At 37.5% G+C, this 19,355-nt stretch overlaps 1 protein-coding gene and 3 long non-coding RNA genes across 4 annotated transcripts in view; 3 read left to right on the top strand and 1 right to left on the bottom strand.

The window, feature by feature from the left end:
- Window positions 1-3,695, top strand: part of LOC118269420 (putative inorganic phosphate cotransporter) — a 30,810-nt gene extending 27,115 nt beyond the window's left edge. Inside the window, exons 4-11 of the mRNA XM_050699062.1 lie at window positions 138-276; window positions 1,164-1,387; window positions 1,466-1,615; window positions 1,722-1,854; window positions 2,006-2,130; window positions 2,217-2,336; window positions 2,427-2,556; window positions 2,699-3,695. Coding sequence (XP_050555019.1) covers window positions 138-276; window positions 1,164-1,387; window positions 1,466-1,615; window positions 1,722-1,854; window positions 2,006-2,130; window positions 2,217-2,336; window positions 2,427-2,556; window positions 2,699-2,772 — 1,095 coding nt within the window. The 3' untranslated portion in view covers window positions 2,773-3,695. The remainder of the gene's footprint in view (window positions 1-137; window positions 277-1,163; window positions 1,388-1,465; window positions 1,616-1,721; window positions 1,855-2,005; window positions 2,131-2,216; window positions 2,337-2,426; window positions 2,557-2,698) is intronic.
- A 7,295-nt stretch (window positions 3,696-10,990) lies between these two features.
- Window positions 10,991-13,249, top strand: LOC126911586 (uncharacterized). The gene is made up of 3 exons (XR_007706120.1): window positions 10,991-11,890; window positions 11,998-12,465; window positions 12,813-13,249. It is a non-coding gene; the product is annotated as an uncharacterized LOC126911586 (long non-coding RNA).
- Window positions 13,250-13,525: 276 nt separating this feature from the next.
- Window positions 13,526-15,783, bottom strand: LOC126911588 (uncharacterized). The gene is made up of 2 exons (XR_007706121.1): window positions 14,308-15,783; window positions 13,526-13,962 (listed from the first exon to the last, which is right to left on the bottom strand). It is a non-coding gene; the product is annotated as an uncharacterized LOC126911588 (long non-coding RNA).
- A 975-nt stretch (window positions 15,784-16,758) lies between these two features.
- On the top strand, window positions 16,759-19,012 carry LOC126911584 (uncharacterized). Its single transcript, XR_007706118.1, has 2 exons — window positions 16,759-18,230; window positions 18,576-19,012. It is a non-coding gene; the product is annotated as an uncharacterized LOC126911584 (long non-coding RNA).
- The last annotated feature ends 343 nt before the right edge of the window (window positions 19,013-19,355 follow it).

Below are 19,355 nucleotides of genomic sequence, written 5' to 3'. Positions count from 1 at the left end.
CTGTCGTACACTACAGAAGTAAAAACATGAAAGTAACAGCTAATATCTGTAGATGTTTGCCAAATGTCATAAATCTAGGCTTAGAGTGGCGCACTAGTGGGCCGATCATCCACAACATTGGTACGTGCGTGTTGCAGGGCGACTACATGGCGGTGTGCGCGTGCCGCATCGTGATGGGGCTGGTGCAGGGCCTGCTGTACCCCAGCCTGCACGGCGTGCTCGGCCACTGGGTGCCCGTCTCCGAGCGCAGCCGCCTCGGCACCTTCGTCTACGCTGGTAAACTATTATTTTACTGAATGTCATATACATTGCTAAATATAACATGTTGTAGCTTATAACGCTATACGTATATTGTTGGTGCAAAAACAGATACACTCTCATTCTCCTTACTTTCATAAGTCGAGAACATCAATCTCCCCGGAGAGAGGTTCGGACCAATAACTTTAAGTAGTGTCGAGTCTCGACCTTTCAGCGCGTTATGACGCCCATACATATTACAATCATTTACAGATTTGAAAGTAACATCCTTTGTTAATAATAAAATTATCAACAATTTCCCAAATGACTAGTGAACGTTTGTAGGTAAGTGCGCAGTCTATTATATCCCTGTAAGAGCTCCACTGCCGGCCCGCAGTTACTCACTAACTGAATTTGTGAACAACTGCAGTTTATTCCTCGGGGTAACGCCGACACTCGCACAAATCAATTTGTTTCACTTCCGTTTAAAAATCGTTTGCAATTTCAACGTTAGTGCTAGAGATTGTGTTCTGAATAAACAAGTTTCAATTTCTATGTTTTTAGAAAATAAATCATTACAGATAAACCAAAGAGTATTGATTTTCTTGTGCACATTAAAGACTACGCAATGGATCATGTTACATTTATAATGAACTAGCTACTTCCGCGCGGTTTCACCCGCTCTGCTTGGCTCCTATTGGTCATAGCGTGATGATTTATAGCTTATAACCTTCCTCGATAAATGCACTATGCAACACTAAAATAATTATTCAAATCGGATAAGTAGTTCCTGAGATTAGATCAAACAAACTCTTCAGCTTTATATATTAGTATAGATTTAGCTGAATATAGAGCTCAAGTAGTTAAGTATTGTTATTTGCGGGTAGAGAAACTATGCAATATTAATTGTGAACACGACTGACTAGGTGCACAGCTGGGCACAATCGTGGAGCTGCTGACGTCGGGCATGCTGGCCGCCAGTCCGTGGGGCTGGCCGTCCGTGTTCTACGTGGCCGGCATCTGCTGCCTCGTGTGGTCCGTGCTGTGGGTCGTGTTCGGAGACTCCACGCCCGGCTCCAGCCGCTGGATCTCCAAGGAGGAGAGGAACTACATCGAGCTCAACGCTGGCTCCAACGAAATTGGACACGAGGTAAACGATCAAAATACAACTTTGACTTTCTTGTCTTCTACTCTACATGACACTAATTCATATAATATTGTTCACCAGAAAATGCCAACTCCTTGGAAAGGTATCCTGACTTGTCTTCCATTCTGGGCGATCTTGCTGGCACACAGCGGTCAGAACTTAGGATTCTGGACGCTGCTCACCGAGTTACCATCATACATGAAGAATGTTCTGAATGTGGACATTAAAGAGGTACGTCACGGTTCCTTACTTTATGTGTTTGCGAAAATTGTTGTACTGGATTTCTTTATAATGTCTTTATTCCAATTACATTTACCGCGTCTATTTCTGATTCCAGAACGGACAGCTGTCAGCTCTGCCGTACGTCGCCATGTACATCCTCAGCTTCTTCTTCAGCTGGCTGGCGGACTTCTTGGTGAACAGGAAGATCATCAAACTAGTCACCTCCCGCAGAATATTCAACACTATCGGTAATTGACACGTTTACTGTATTGATGTTAAGTTTTAGATTTTAGTTCAGTCGTATAATATGTATTATGAACCCAGTATAAAGCATTATGTTTGCCTTTTACTATAAAAGATAAAGAGAAAACATAATAATATTTCACTGTAATATTGCAGCACAATGGGGTCCCGCGATAGCTCTGCTGGGTCTGTCGTACCTGCCGGCCGGCAACCTGTCGCTCGCCGTCATCATCCTCACCGTCACTTGCGGCCTCAACGGCGCCCACTACGTCGGGTTCATGGTACGTTCCACTACTAGTACTGCCAAATACAAATCTGAATTGTTGATATAATTATGAGTTACTGTCATAATTATTTTTAATTCCAGTTGTCCCACATTGACTTGTCTCCGAACCACGCGAGTACGATGATGGGCTTCACCAATGGCATCGGAGCGATCTTCTCGATCTTAGCTCCCCTGAGTGTCTCCTTCGTTGTTGAAGATGAGGTCAGTGCCTGAAACATCACAACTATTTTCCTTTGCCAACTTAAAATAACCATTTAAAGGTCGTTGATCAATGCATTGCTTGCATTACAGACAAGTGCGGCAGACTGGCGGAAAGTATTCTTCATATCAGTAGCATTCTACTTCCTGGCCAACTTGTTCTACCTGCTGTTCATCTCTGCTGACGTACAGCCGTGGAACGAGCCCAAACCTAAACCCCTCGGTAAGTCAGTGCAGAGGTTTTACTCATTCAATGAAAAATAACAGTATTTTATCACAAGTCAACAATCTCACCATTTTGACTGGTTTAATAGTGTTAATTATAAATAAGTCCAGTCCATAAAATGTTTTCATTTATTTAACAGAAGATGGAGAGAAGAAACCAGCCGAAAAGAGCGCTGATGAGAAGTCAAAGAACATGGGCGAGCACAAGTTCTGAACACGCGAGGAGTCGACTGCTAGTCATAGATGGTAGAGGAGGGACGGTTGTGATAGTGCCAGTGCTCGAGTGCACCCTGGACGCGAACAATAACTTGTTACATACTTCGACTGTGATACATGAGTACATAGAGGTCGCTTGTACAGCACTGATAGGTCGTCAAGTGACACACTTTAAAGTATATCGATTCAATATTACTGATGTAATTTTCACGTGTAAATAACGTCATTTTGTTAAGGACCTTTGGAAAAATAATAATATGAACATAAACTCACTAACATCAACATCATTAATGTTAGTGAAAATATTTGCTCAATTATATAGAACATGGTGAAAGTTTCCAGTGGCGTATCGTACCTAATTAAAACTTAATTCTGGAGTCGCGGGCTCGCGTGCCCTCTTCAAATTATGACAAATTGCGTTCGGAGCTGCCTCAAGTTTGTCACATTCCCTTTTGACAAATCCAATTATACAACGGTATGTCATATTTTATTTTATATACTCGTTTAATTAGACATTATTGAGATGCTTCCTGAACAACTTGCTTCCAGTAGTTTGTGTCAAGTCATGGGGATGTTTGGCTGCAAGTGTATGCCTGCTCTCGAGTTACTCACCACGGACCATGGTATCCAACGAGTCGAGTTGCTCGTTAAGTGATTACATCACCTTTTCATGATGTATTTTCTATGTTTCATAAAATGTTCAACAAAATAAATAACTCTACGACTAATAGTTAAAGTATTTATGAATGAATGCTATAAAATAGCGGTAAACAATGTATTAATGTGAATGACACTGAATGCAACAATACCAAAGAGCATTCTGTACACCGCGCGACCAGTGCCTTCTGTGTGTGTAATAATTTATTTGTAAATATTTATTACTTAATTAAGCTTCGTTAAATAAATGTATTTGTAATGAAATATTGCATTTTTCTTTATAAACTTTTCCTATTTTATAAATATTATCATCAAATATCATAAACAACATCTCTAAAATTCTATTTAGGCATTAAAAAATACAGCCTACCTTACGAGTTCATGTGGACCCTTTCTTTCCGAAGAATAAATAATTTGCCCAACTAATAATTCATTATTTTTAATCATTTTATTAACACCATACATGAAAAAACTTTGTTAAAAATGTTTAGTATAATTTTTGAATTCCAACCAACTATTTGGGGGCAACATAGTGCCACCTAACGACATACAGAGTAACTAATGAAGCCTCAGGTTTTGACCCTCTGTGACTACTAAATATTATATCTTTGAGTCCATACCTTGCTTGCTTCACATTTCTACCTCAAAGGAATATCAGTTCATAGACACGTTGCTTGCTAAGCACAAACAAACAAAAGCACTGCAGAGTTACTACTCGTGATACTGCTCGTAACATTTGATGCAGTAAATATAAACGTGAAATGAGCAACATAGTTATAATATTTTCTAATACATGCATGGTTGGTTAATTTCTTAAACCAGATTGTATAATTATGTATGTATCGTACAAGTCACATAATGTATGTACTTGTTGATGCAGCGTTTGTGTTGCGTTTGTGTGCAGTACGCCGCAACGCTACGAGTAACAAGGTACGAGTATAAAATGGTTCGAACTGCAGGCAAGCTAATGGTGTATTACGTACCTAATTTACAATCGAGTTATTATAACTTCAGGTTGACACTAAACATGTTTGTATGTATAAGTTGAGAAGACTACATTTTTAGTAAATCCCTAACTAAATATTTGTGTACGATCCCTCAGGCTAGTTGGCGCGTCTTGTAATAAATCACGTTAAATGGCGCACGTCCCGATCACCAGCCGATATATTGAATAATGTATTATGTTCTATTAATATCCCAGTTAATGGCACGTGTGCTCCATGTACTGCTACTTCCAACGCTTGGCTGCTTACACTCATGTATGAGCGAGGAATGTTTGCCGCAGTAACTGTAATAAAGTCATTTAAGACTTTGAAAACCATTGTAATATTTCAGACAGCATTCGATTTGTATTTATTTTAAAAGTCATTCTCTACAAGTACACATAATTGCACCGAGCTGTGCTATCCCTTCATCATATTACCTAGTTGATAAAAAATTGTAAATACTCGTAAAATAAACTGTCTTTAATAACAATTTGTATAATATTCAATGGTTACAAAATTCGAGTTGGCATTATGATTCCTACTTGGAACGTACAATTCTCCTAACTCAGCGCAAGTAATGAAAGATGTGAATGTAAGAGACAGTTTGGATGGAGCTGTGTGTGCGCGCACGACTGCTCGCACTAACTCGATGTGGGACCGCGCCGTGGTGGTGCGCACAGCACAGACGTCACGTCCCACAGCCTCTGCTGAGCCTGTGCTCAGCTAGTACACACACGTACACAACTATCATGAAGTCAATATAAGTCGCTATGTATTTGTCGAATCCGTACATCACCGTGCTCGAAAACTATCGAGCGTCCTCGATCACTTTCAAGTGTATTTTATCTGTTATCAGATCGTCCTCCAGCAAGGTGTGCATAATGGCGTTGTACAGCAACGAGAGGAGCCATTTCGAGAAGTTATCGTAATCGAAGCAATTACCATGATTTGTGCGAGCGATCGGCAAAGTTCGCCGCCATCTTAATTGTAATGGCAAATAGATATCCACAGATTGCTTCTTTTCTGTACTACTTTAATAAGTATTAAGCACCTAGTATACGTATCACGGTCAGCATTGAGCAGGGAACCGCGTACAGCGCACAATACCGGCTGGTCCACAATGGCCACATATCATTCACGGGCGGTTGTCACCAATAGCGCGGCCGGCCACAGAGCCCATTATGAAGCGGCCGACATATCGCTTAGAAGTAACACGTCTGTTGGTGACACCTGCTCCGGTAGATTTATGTCGCGAGTTCTGATCGTCCGTACTACCTCCTCATTACACATCAGACAACAATTACTTGACTCAATCAAGAAACAATACCTTTTATACACATGCGTTTTAAAAACCAAATGTTCAAACACGAGTGGTACTCGAATAGACTGGACAGTCGGCTCTATATGAGATCTGATACTTACAACTTTATTTCGTTTTTGTCAAATCATATCAGGATACCAATGTGTCAGTAATCAAATGAACTTATAAACGGAGCTTAATATAAATATACCTAATGAATATATTCCATAAATTTTGTGCCAATAAAAGTTTAATGAATAAATTGCCAATCCGTCGCTGGCCCAATTATGGATGTCCTCGAGGGGAGCAACTAATTACGCAATGTAATCTGGAAATTCACTTTACTAAATTAATTTTCAATGTTTTGAAACATGGTGATTCATTTATGAAACCTTTTATTTACTTGCTTTCCTGAGATTGCTCAATTTTCATGATTTCCTCTACTACCTACTAATTATATTATTAATAAGAGTTTATTGGTACTATCGGTAACAGAAGACAACAGCTTGCATGGTAGTAAACCGTTGTCGTAGCTTTGGTAAACTTATAGCACTCGACATTGACATCACAAAATCACAAGTGTATTGTGGAGCACGTTCAGAACTGTTTCCTGAATCCTCCTGAACTATAAAACTAAATTAATAATACAGTCGACTGAGACCACCATCAACCTACCAATGAGTCTAGAAGTCGTCATGTCTCACGTCTGAAGACCAGCGAGTTGGATTCAAGATTAGATAATATAATATTGCATGACACACGGGGCCACAAACTGTACTAATGTACTGTCAAATACCGAGTAACAGTGACTTTACTACATAATCTGCGTTATTATGAGCTTGTAGTGTCGTAGTCTAATAAAACGTGACACCGCCATCTTACGGACTTTTCTCGTAACTTATAGCGAGCGAGAGGTCGGGACGGTTTCCTTCGTGAGGCCTTCCAACCAGTACACGGGAGGGAACTAACTTGTTGGGACCCTCTGTACATCGACAGAGGCCGACACTCGTACGCTTTGAGACTGGTAAAGCAGAGAGTGGGTAGACGCGAGATGTAGGGAGTGTTGTATAGGGAGTGTTGTCGTGGAGCTCACACAAACAAGATCGTGTTAGTCACGGCGGTGGCACAATAATGGCGCCATTCATAACACTTTCAAACATGTTTTGTTAGCAGAAAGTATGTTTCACACACTTTTACAGTCTGTATGGAAAAGGAACGCTGTATTTCATTGTATGCTGTGTGTGTGTAAGAATTGGATTTGTATTTTACAAACATATTAAAAATATATTTTATTTTACTACGAAGAATGTAAAAATAAATTACTACAAATTTGAACAGAACCCTTGATATGATACCATTTGCTGTTGCTCTTTAATTTTCTGTTACGAGACAAAAAAAAATGTATGAACATAAAAAAACATCTGTTAGCTTACGTAAAGTCCGCGAGATAGCGCCCATTAGAGAGACAATGAACTCATTCCATTTATGTTCCATTATTTGTATATAAAAACTATATAATATCGCGCTTTGTAATTCCCGCAGGTGAACACAGAGGTGTAACTACAGTTGAAATGTAACACCCACTATTCAGTAGTTATACATGATTTTCAATAAGTATATGATTTAAGAGTTTTCAATCGTGTTACTGTAAAATCCGATTATACTTCTGTTCGAAATTATTATTTTTTCTTTTGTTGTATCAATAAAAAAATACAGTTTTGTATGTATATGATGTTTTCCTATAGCTGTTATGCTACTAACCAAATTCCATAATTCTAGGCGAACAGAAACCACTCTACAAATATGTTCTGATTCTCTTGAGATCGTGTAATATATTGAAATGTCGAATATTGTTTATTGCGACATAAAAGACCGCTCACTTTTCACGTTAGCTTGGAAGTTTCATTTTTGCATAACCTTTGGGGACCATAGAACTGAGTACAAATAATATACTTTGTCGAATGTACGACATTTTATTTTGAACATTTGCAATTCCTTCCAAGTTCCATTACCAAGGATGAAAAAATACACTTTGACAATCACAATAACAGTCTGACGCTAACAATACGTAATCCCGGAGAATGCAGCAATAAAGTGAAATAAACTCCCTTCATCCCGCACATAATACTCGTACAATGCAAGAGCTTTGGCCGCCATCTTGGATCCGCAAGCACAGTAAAGTAAAAACGTACTTTTGTTTAATGTCATTCCCGCGAGCCTTCACTTTGCATTAAGAGCCAAGTTTGTGTTCGTTAACTATTCCCTGAAGCAGCACGCGGCCGCGCTGCGCTGCCTGCGCCGCCCTCCGCCCGGTGACCGGCACCACTGTGAGGATGATATCTACAGGATGCGGCTCATTCTAACACATTCCTTCATACACACCACCAGTAGTGTGACGTTTGTAGTGAAGTCGTACAGTCGTGTGGTACAGCGCGCCAGTACAGCTCGGTACCAACATCTCGAGTGGCTCCTCCACGAATTACGAGCTGAATGTTTAACAACGTCGCTGTGTACTGAACAAACGTTCCACTTAATGTCGCGTCCTACTTTATTAATTCTTTGGAGGATTAATGAAATTTCCAAGACGACTGTCCTGTACCTACCCAAGGCATTTCGTAGAAAAATAATTATAATGGACGAAGGCAAAACATGACGTAATGTAATTTAGATTTGATTAAGATTAGAGCTCATTTCCAGCCACGTGCTAGTACTCATTATACTTTCATACATTTTTAAGAAAGATCTACCAAAGATACAGTACCACACACATGTATACCTGTATTATACAAACATATAAAAAGCTGCCAGTATTAAAGCACGCGCGTATTGATCACACTCCATCGCGCACCATGAGCATTACGATTTAAGACTTGCGATATAATAATAAAAGTTATGACTGTGTGCTTCCCTTATATTGCTATCAATCTGAATTGTTCCCAATGTATCACAGCCCACATCTGTGTAATAAATAAAACCATTTCTTATCTGGATACTTTATGGTTACTTTACTAGGTATACCATTAAAATGTGGTTCTTATTGATCGTACCCCCAGTACCTGTTGGTCTAGTGTTCTAAATTGAATGAAAACACCTCTTTATACAAACATGTTTTGTTCTTTGTGTAGGTACCTGGAGTAGCTGCGTAGATATGAACAACAAGGTACATTTTATTTACGTGTTGTTGGCTAAGTACCTCATTAAACAAAAAGAATAGAGCCGGGCCGGCGCCGGCAGCGCGCGGCCGCCCGACATTGCTTAACTTATAATGTGTAAGTAAACTTCGCACAAAGAACTTTACATGCGGCCGGTACAATGTTACCGAGCGCCTGTACACTGTGTCTATGTATGTGCCTCTCGTGGGCCGTGTGAGCAGTGGTACTCCGCTCCGGAACTTTATCAAAGGGTCGTAGTTTTCTCATCAAGATAAAAGAAAGAGTATAACGGGGCTCCGAGGGATTATTGTTTGTAAGTGAGCGTCGACACGATACTTCGCTAACTGTGATAAATGATCGATTGCGTCACACGGCGACCTGGCAAGCAATTACCTCGCGCCGCAGCCCCAGCCAGGCAACTTACTGTCACTCAGCCCGCGCTGTGAGGCTGCCACTGTGGGACACCTTGTTAATTATTAACTTAATACAATCACACGACTCGTACCTATACATACTTACGTATACCCACCCATATATATTATTCAACACATAATTAGAAACACACATCTAGTAGCACTACACTCCGCAGGGAGAGTCGTGACCCACTAGTGAGTAAATACTTCGCTGATATTCGTTTAATTTAAACGTTAGCTCGAACAATATGTCATGCCGAATAGTTCGCCTTGTATGTCAGTATTCTTTAGCGTACATTGAAGTTCAAATATCTAAGTAATCCAGGTGTAGTACATACATATGGTAAACTTGTGATCCTCCAGCACGGATGAGCAGAAAATCCTGCATAATACCAGTAGGTGGCGCGGCAACACTATGCCCTGCGCTTGGAGTAATGGGTACTTACGTATGCCGCTCAGTGTTTCAGTATACAGGTTTAAAAGACGTCTTGTACTGCGAAATCCCAAGCCACTTGTACCTACATATCACATGTAATATTCTTATTCTTAAACTCACCTGTCACGTACATATTCTTACAACACGTTAGACCCATTTTACTCGCATAATAATATCTACTTTTATACTTAAACTTGATGTCATGTTACATTTTTATTCTCACAAAATGACAGAATAATATTATAATGTGTTTGATCAGAGTTTTAACACAAGCAGACGGTTTTACTTTAATATTATAACCTTTTTTATTGTTTTCGATTTGTTTTTTACTTTGTATCTAGGACGAGAACGGCGTGGAACAACACCAACCGTTCAGCCAAGTCAACATTCGGCAAGTTATGTCAAAGTTTAGGTCGTTAGCGGCCGATTAATAGCCGATCCCGATCCGATATCTTTGGTGTAATCGATTATACATAAATATTCCGTCAATGGCGTTTCTGTTATACACCGATCCAGAGATTTTGGATTAAAATCAGTAATTAATTTTGGCCATAAGTCTACTGGTTACGCCATCAATCTAAAGTCTAATGAGACTGAGTAGAGAGCTCGACGGAACTTCCTCATGCTTCAACTGTCCACGTGGTAGGATCCCGGAGTTGTTTTAATTTAAGGAACTATTCCCCAGTCAGCGAGCTGGCACGACTCCATCTGCACTTTGTTTCGGCAGGTGCCATAAGTCCCACAAAATAAATTATTATTGCCTCTACGTGTCTGCTATATTCAGTACAGTGACTATGGATAGTACTTAGCTATAATTTAAAATGCTTATAGATTCAGTGTTTTCTCCTCGTGTCCAATGTCATTTAACGTTGCCCACGCTATACTAAGCTCGGTCCCTCCTACGCCATCTAGAATAGGATCCCGGTGGTCCTCTAAACGGAGAAAGTACTAAAATTCAATTGACGCATAATTAAGTACGTACCTAGTACCGAGGACTGTCTTTATTACTGCTATAAGTAACAGTCGTTCCAACTTGTGTAAAACAAAATATTAATGAAGTTTACTGCGAAACATGATAGTATACGATGCAATAACCAAGTTCCGAGACTAACTATATCGCGAGTAACTCGAGAATGCAACATTTTTGTGAGAATTGTACATTCTGCAGCACGCGTCATAACTACGGCTTGTAGCGATTATGTTGTACTGAAACTGTGAATGTAATGAAGTAAACTAGATCTTGCGATAATGTAAGCACTGGCTAGATGTCTACGAATCTTATATATAAAATTCTCGTGTCACAAAGTTAGTCTCCAAACTCCTCCGAAACGGCTCGACCGATTCCTCTGAAATTTGGTAAGCATATTGAGTAGGTCTGAGAATCGGCTAACATCTATTTTTCACACCCCTAAATAATAAGGGTGGTCCACCCCTCAAATTTTTTTTTTCATTTTTTCGACAAAATTTTTTTTATTTATTTTTTTATGATACGATATTCAAAAATACATACAACCCTAAGTTTTTGCCCTTCTATCACCAACCCCTATTTTTTATTAATCATTTTAGTAATTTAATTAATTTTTAAAATTTTCCGCGCTTTTACTCTGGATACTCATTGGCCAGACTATATCGGTGTAACTACCCAGTGAACAACGCGGAGTGGGGATGAGACCGAAGCCGGTCTCCTGTTTCGCGGGCAAAAGCTAGATGTTTTCAATAAACATTAATGTCAAATATTTGTTGTCCATCCTGTCAAATACTGTAAATAATGATTGACATTTATGTATAAACTATTTGAAAAGGGTGAATAAACAATTGTCTGTATTTTTTTTAAATCTATTGAAAATGTTGAAAAGTGCATTAAGCATTAAAAGAAATTCCTCAAATATTTATGCGTGCGTTCAGAAATAATGACAAATTATCAACAGTTACGCGTGTGTTCAGAAATTTATTTTGTGTAAATTAAAGTTTCTTTTCACGTTTTCGAACAAACGATGCTCTTTCAATATAGTCTATTGGTGTGAATGACATTGACATTCGTATTGCGCGTTTTTTAAAATATGCAAAATTAAATGTATATTTTTCAATATTTCTGAAAGATTATTTTAATATTTTTTCGAGTTTTAAAGACTAAGAAGATTTTTACTTGCTAATAAGTGTTTGTTAATCAAGGTAAGTTCACATCTTCATATTAATTTTTAGTAATTTTGGTGACACACAATACTACAACTTGGTATACATGGTTATGCAGAAAATGTATGAGAGCTTTTTATTTTCAGTTGGGATTTCGTTTTTAACAATGCTACCAACCAGACGTACAAGCTTAGGCCGCAGAACTCGAAATACGGCAAGTCAAAGCAATATAAGAGCAAATCAAACTGATGAGCAACGCGAAGCGCGAAATGAACTTGAACTGAATCGATATCAAGATAGAAATGTTGTGTTTAATCCCCACAAAGCTGCATTCAGTTATAATGTGGCAATTGATTACAGTTCAGAGCAAATTGTTGCTATTGGACTAATGAACATTGTGTGTCCACATTGGGATTGAAATTCAAAAATGAAGCCTCTGGATTGTGTTACGCCAGCGGCCAAGTCAAATTGACGCCATTGGTACCGCCACCAGAGCCACTACATTCATTGGTTAATTTTTTGACTCATATCTAGCAGTACAATAATTGCTTTCAAATGACATCATTTGGGGCAACAAAAGTTATACGAGACAATTTTATGCCTACTTTTAGTAAGTATAATGGCAAACGTTTTTTTTTAGTTTTAAAACCATGTAGTTGGTGCAAAATATGTCGAGTCAGTGATGTGTATTTTGTAAACAATAAGTCAAATACATAATAATAGTCTTTAATCCGAAGACTTAATCAGCACCATTTTATAACATGTTGTATTTTATAGTGGCATGAGCAAGGTGTTCTTGGTAAAGCCTACTGCCTAAAGCTGCCGTGGATGGCTGTTTAATGTCGAGGTTTAAAGTAGTTTTAATTTGAAATGATATAACGTATTGTGGCAGTATTTTGCGAGCCACATGGTGGTACAATTTGCTATACAATTACCTGTATAAATATTTATATTCTTGCAGATTCAGGGATTCAAATATATCATCAAACAGGTTCCTTATTGCCAGTGCCTGTTGAAGACTATACATTTTTGCAAATATATTTTATGGACAATTCAGCAAGAGAAGTCGATCAGCGTTGCGCACACAACAACTCAGTAAAAAGATCCATTGTGATGAACAACTTCAAACATTTTTCCATCAAATCAACACAATGAATTAGTTGCATTAATCACAAATGCATTAGACCGCATGCCATCAGATAATCACAAAATTGTCATCAGAGCCGATAAGGCGCCTGCAGGATAAAATGCTGGACATTTTAATGTGCCAACAATTAATAAAGAGCGCGCGTGGTATTTAACTCAGTGTTTACTTAAAAATGCCAAGTTCTTCAATAGCGATTTGTAAAAATAGTATTGAAATTATTGAATCCTATGGAATAAACACTATTATGAAAATATATTTTGTTTTCTATTACATTAGTAAAGTCCTTTTCAGGTATAGTGAGATCAGGAAATTATGAATTCATTTTTATATGGAGGATATTATAGATTCCTGTTCAAATTGAATAGGGACTCATACCTAAGATAGCTCAGCTATACAAAATAAGGTAGAGCATCATTGCTACGCGAAGGCGGTACGAAGTTCGCTGGGTCAGCTAGTAAATATACATAATTTCCTGATCTCACTATACCTGAAAAGGACTTTACTAATGTAATAGAAAACAAAATATATTTTCATAATAGTGTTTATTCCATAGGATTCAATAATTTCAATACTATTTTTACAAATCGCTATTGAAGAACTTGGCATTTTTAAGTAAACACTGAGTTAAATACCACGCGCGCTCTTTATTAATTGTTGGCACATTAAAATGTCCAGCATTTTATCCTGCAGGCGCCTTATCGGCTCTGATGACAATTTTGTGATTATCTGATGGCATGCGGTCTAATGCATTTGTGATTAATGCAACTAATTCATTGTGTTGATTTGATGGAAAAATGTTTGAAGTTGTTCATCACAATGGATCTTTTTACTGAGTTGTTGTGTGCGCAACGCTGATCGACTTCTCTTGCTGAATTGTCCATAAAATATATTTGCAAAAATGTATAGTCTTCAACAGGCACTGGCAATAAGGAACCTGTTTGATGATATATTTGAATCCCTGAATCTGCAAGAATATAAATATTTATACAGGTAATTGTATAGCAAATTGTACCACCATGTGGCTCGCAAAATACTGCCACAATACGTTATATCATTTCAAATTAAAACTACTTTAAACCTCGACATTAAACAGCCATCCACGGCAGCTTTAGGCAGTAGGCTTTACCAAGAACACCTTGCTCATGCCACTATAAAATACAACATGTTATAAAATGGTGCTGATTAAGTCTTCGGATTAAAGACTATTATTATGTATTTGACTTATTGTTTACAAAATACACATCACTGACTCGACATATTTTGCACCAACTACATGGTTTTAAAACTAAAAAAACGTTTGCCATTATACTTACTAAAAGTAGGCATAAAATTGTCTCGTATAACTTTTGTTGCCCCAAATGATGTCATTTGAAAGCAATTATTGTACTGCTAGATATGAGTCAAAAAATTAACCAATGAATGTAGTGGCTCTGGTGGCGGTACCAATGGCGTCAATTTGACTTGGCCGCTGGCGTAACACAATCCAGAGGCTTCATTTTTGAATTTCAATCCCAATGTGGACACACAATGTTCATTAGTCCAATAGCAACAATTTGCTCTGAACTGTAATCAATTGCCACATTATAACTGAATGCAGCTTTGTGGGGATTAAACACAACATTTCTATCTTGATATCGATTCAGTTCAAGTTCATTTCGCGCTTCGCGTTGCTCATCAGTTTGATTTGCTCTTATATTGCTTTGACTTGCCGTATTTCGAGTTCTGCGGCCTAAGCTTGTACGTCTGGTTGGTAGCATTGTTAAAAACGAAATCCCAACTGAAAATAAAAAGCTCTCATACATTTTCTGCATAACCATGTATACCAAATTGTAGTATTGTGTGTCACCAAAATTACTAAAAATTAATATGAAGATGTGAACTTACCTTGATTAACAAACACTTATTAGCAAGTAAAAATCTTCTTAGTCTTTAAAACTCGAAAAAATATTAAAATAATCTTTCAGAAATATTGAAAAATATACATTTAATTTTGCATATTTTAAAAAACGCGCAATACGAATGTCAATGTCATTCACACCAATAGACTATATTGAAAGAGCATCGTTTGTTCGAAAACGTGAAAAGAAACTTTAATTTACACAAAATAAATTTCTGAACACACGCGTAACTGTTGATAATTTGTCATTATTTCTGAACGCACGCATAAATATTTGAGGAATTTCTTTTAATGCTTAATGCACTTTTCAACATTTTCAATAGATTTAAAAAAAATACAGACAATTGTTTATTCACCCTTTTCAAATAGTTTATACATAAATGTCAATCATTATTTACAGTATTTGACAGGATGGACAACAAATATTTGACATTAATGTTTATTGAAAACATCTAGCTTTTGCCCGCGAAACAGGAGACCGGCTTCGGTCTCATCCCCACTCCGCGTTGTTCACTGGGTAGTTACACCGATATAGTCTGGCCAATGAGTATCCAGAGTAAAAGCGCGGAAAATTTTAAAAATTAATTAAATTACTAAAATGATTAATAAAAAATAGGGGTTGGTGATAGAAGGGCAAAAACTTAGGGTTGTATGTATTTTTGAATATCGTATCATAAAAAAATAAATAAAAAAAATTTTGTCGAAAAAATGAAAAAAAAAATTTGAGGGGTGGACCACCCTTATTATTTAGGGGTGTGAAAAATAGATGTTAGCCGATTCTCAGACCTACTCAATATGCTTACCAAATTTCAGAGGAATCGGTCGAGCCGTTTCGGAGGAGTTTGGAGACTAACTTTGTGACACGAGAATTTTATATATAAGATAAGATCACGTTTGAGTTTACTTATCAGGCGTTAGAATATGTTATGTATATTTATTATTTGTAGTATATTTCGCTGAAATATAAACTAACAATGGGGACACGTCTGAATGTGGACTTAATTAGCGAGACGTGTGCCATCCGCGCAGTCCGCGCGGTACACAGTACGGTAAGTACATTAAACCCACGCGTCCCTGTGTGAATACAAGCGTACATTTAGAGAGAACATAATTCCTTCATTCGGTTAACACCTCCGAGATTTTTCACAAGACTGACGTCCGCCCACATCGGCCGGGTGCCGGCGAGATTGATTCGCTCCGCAAGCCGCTCCGCCGCCTGAATACAAACCGATATTGATAGCACTCAAACTGCGCGCTGAGCTACACCATTACTCTCGCTTAGCTCCGCCGCCGCCTGTTTTATGATCCTAATCTTTTGTTCGCCGTTTCTAATGTCTATCGGACTTTAGAATACATCTTAGGAAAGTCACAATCCACTTAATGACTATGTAAATTGATGTTCACAATACCTCACAGACACCTTTGTGTGTACGTATGTACGTATGTATGTAAAAGTAAGCAAGAGTCGGGTAGTGTAACAAATTCTTCGGTTACTGGTATCCCTTTGTTTTAGCTTATAAATAGACTCGTTAGCGCAATTTGTGATAGTCGTTAGCGACCGGGGTCCCTGTGATCTATATTCTGCTATTATTGCTGGAGTTACAAACGACGTCCCCTGATTGGTATCGGTTCAGCAACTCTGTAATACAGTACAATACAAATATATTCGTATATTTTACATTACGTATGTATCGTATGTACATTAGTGTGGTGTACAACACGCAGGCTGGGTCTAATCCGCCGCGCGTTCAATCCGCTGATTAATTTATCAATATGTTAGGGATTATCCGATCCGTGTGCAAATGAAATTCGTGTTGAAGCTCTCAAATAGATTTGCCTATATACGGATTGTACGCGTTTTAAATCTTATATATAAAATTCTCGTGTCACAAAGTTAGTCTCCAAACTCCTCCGAAACGGCTCGACCGATTCCTCTGAAATTTGGTAAGCATATTGAGTAGGTCTGAGAATCGGCTAACATCTATTTTTCACACCCCTAAATAATAAGGGTGGTCCACCCCTCAAATTTTTTTTTTCATTTTTTCGACAAAATTTTTTTTATTTATTTTTTTATGATACGATATTCAAAAATACATACAACCCTAAGTTTTTGCCCTTCTATCACCAACCCCTATTTTTTATTAATCATTTTAGTAATTTAATTAATTTTTAAAATTTTCCGCGCTTTTACTCTGGATACTCATTGGCCAGACTATATCGGTGTAACTACCCAGTGAACAACGCGGAGTGGGGATGAGACCGAAGCCGGTCTCCTGTTTCGCGGGCAAAAGCTAGATGTTTTCAATAAACATTAATGTCAAATATTTGTTGTCCATCCTGTCAAATACTGTAAATAATGATTGACATTTATGTATAAACTATTTGAAAAGGGTGAATAAACAATTGTCTGTATTTTTTTTAAATCTATTGAAAATGTTGAAAAGTGCATTAAGCATTAAAAGAAATTCCTCAAATATTTATGCGTGCGTTCAGAAATAATGACAAATTATCAACAGTTACGCGTGTGTTCAGAAATTTATTTTGTGTAAATTAAAGTTTCTTTTCACGTTTTCGAACAAACGATGCTCTTTCAATATAGTCTATTGGTGTGAATGACATTGACATTCGTATTGCGCGTTTTTTAAAATATGCAAAATTAAATGTATATTTTTCAATATTTCTGAAAGATTATTTTAATATTTTTTCGAGTTTTAAAGACTAAGAAGATTTTTACTTGCTAATAAGTGTTTGTTAATCAAGGTAAGTTCACATCTTCATATTAATTTTTAGTAATTTTGGTGACACACAATACTACAATTTGGTATACATGGTTATGCAGAAAATGTATGAGAGCTTTTTATTTTCAGTTGGGATTTCGTTTTTAACAATGCTACCAACCAGACGTACAAGCTTAGGCCGCAGAACTCGAAATACGGCAAGTCAAAGCAATATAAGAGCAAATCAAACTGATGAGCAACGCGAAGCGCGAAATGAACTTGAACTGAATCGATATCAAGATAGAAATGTTGTGTTTAATCCCCACAAAGCTGCATTCAGTTATAATGTGGCAATTGATTACAGTTCAGAGCAAATTGTTGCTATTGGACTAATGAACATTGTGTGTCCACATTGGGATTGAAATTCAAAAATGAAGCCTCTGGATTGTGTTACGCCAGCGGCCAAGTCAAATTGACGCCATTGGTACCGCCACCAGAGCCACTACATTCATTGGTTAATTTTTTGACTCATATCTAGCAGTACAATAATTGCTTTCAAATGACATCATTTGGGGCAACAAAAGTTATACGAGACAATTTTATGCCTACTTTTAGTAAGTATAATGGCAAACGTTTTTTTAGTTTTAAAACCATGTAGTTGGTGCAAAATATGTCGAGTCAGTGATGTGTATTTTGTAAACAATAAGTCAAATACATAATAATAGTCTTTAATCCGAAGACTTAATCAGCACCATTTTATAACATGTTGTATTTTATAGTGGCATGAGCAAGGTGTTCTTGGTAAAGCCTACTGCCTAAAGCTGCCGTGGATGGCTGTTTAATGTCGAGGTTTAAAGTAGTTTTAATTTGAAATGATATAACGTATTGTGGCAGTATTTTGCGAGCCACATGGTGGTACAATTTGCTATACAATTACCTGTATAAATATTTATATTCTTGCAGATTCAGGGATTCAAATATATCATCAAACAGGTTCCTTATTGCCAGTGCCTGTTGAAGACTATACATTTTTGCAAATATATTTTATGGACAATTCAGCAAGAGAAGTCGATCAGCGTTGCGCACACAACAACTCAGTAAAAAGATCCATTGTGATGAACAACTTCAAACATTTTTCCATCAAATCAACACAATGAATTAGTTGCATTAATCACAAATGCATTAGACCGCATGCCATCAGATAATCACAAAATTGTCATCAGAGCCGATAAGGCGCCTGCAGGATAAAATGCTGGACATTTTAATGTGCCAACAATTAATAAAGAGCGCGCGTGGTATTTAACTCAGTGTTTACTTAAAAATGCCAAGTTCTTCAATAGCGATTTGTAAAAATAGTATTGAAATTATTGAATCCTATGGAATAAACACTATTATGAAAATATATTTTGTTTTCTATTACATTAGTAAAGTCCTTTTCAGGTATAGTGAGATCAGGAAATTATGAATTCATTTTTATATGGAGGATATTATAGATTCCTGTTCAAATTGAATAGGGACTCATACCTAAGATAGCTCAGCTATACAAAATAAGGTAGAGCATCATTGCTACGCGAAGGCGGTACGAAGTTCGCTGGGTCAGCTAGTTATATATAATTTTAATGGGATAGAGTGATCGTGGAGTGCAATGTTCCGGTTTGTCCAGGCATAGTTGCTTTATTTAGTTCGACATGTTGGTTTTTCTATTAGATCTAGATCCAGTTATAAAATATTTTCCACAATTGT

Source organism: Spodoptera frugiperda, chromosome 2 (genome assembly GCF_023101765.2).
Source record: "Spodoptera frugiperda isolate SF20-4 chromosome 2, AGI-APGP_CSIRO_Sfru_2.0, whole genome shotgun sequence".
In the NCBI taxonomy this organism is placed as follows: domain Eukaryota; kingdom Metazoa; phylum Arthropoda; class Insecta; order Lepidoptera; family Noctuidae; genus Spodoptera; species Spodoptera frugiperda.
Note: the sequence above shows the minus strand (reverse complement) of the source record. Positions and strands in the feature narration are given on the sequence as shown.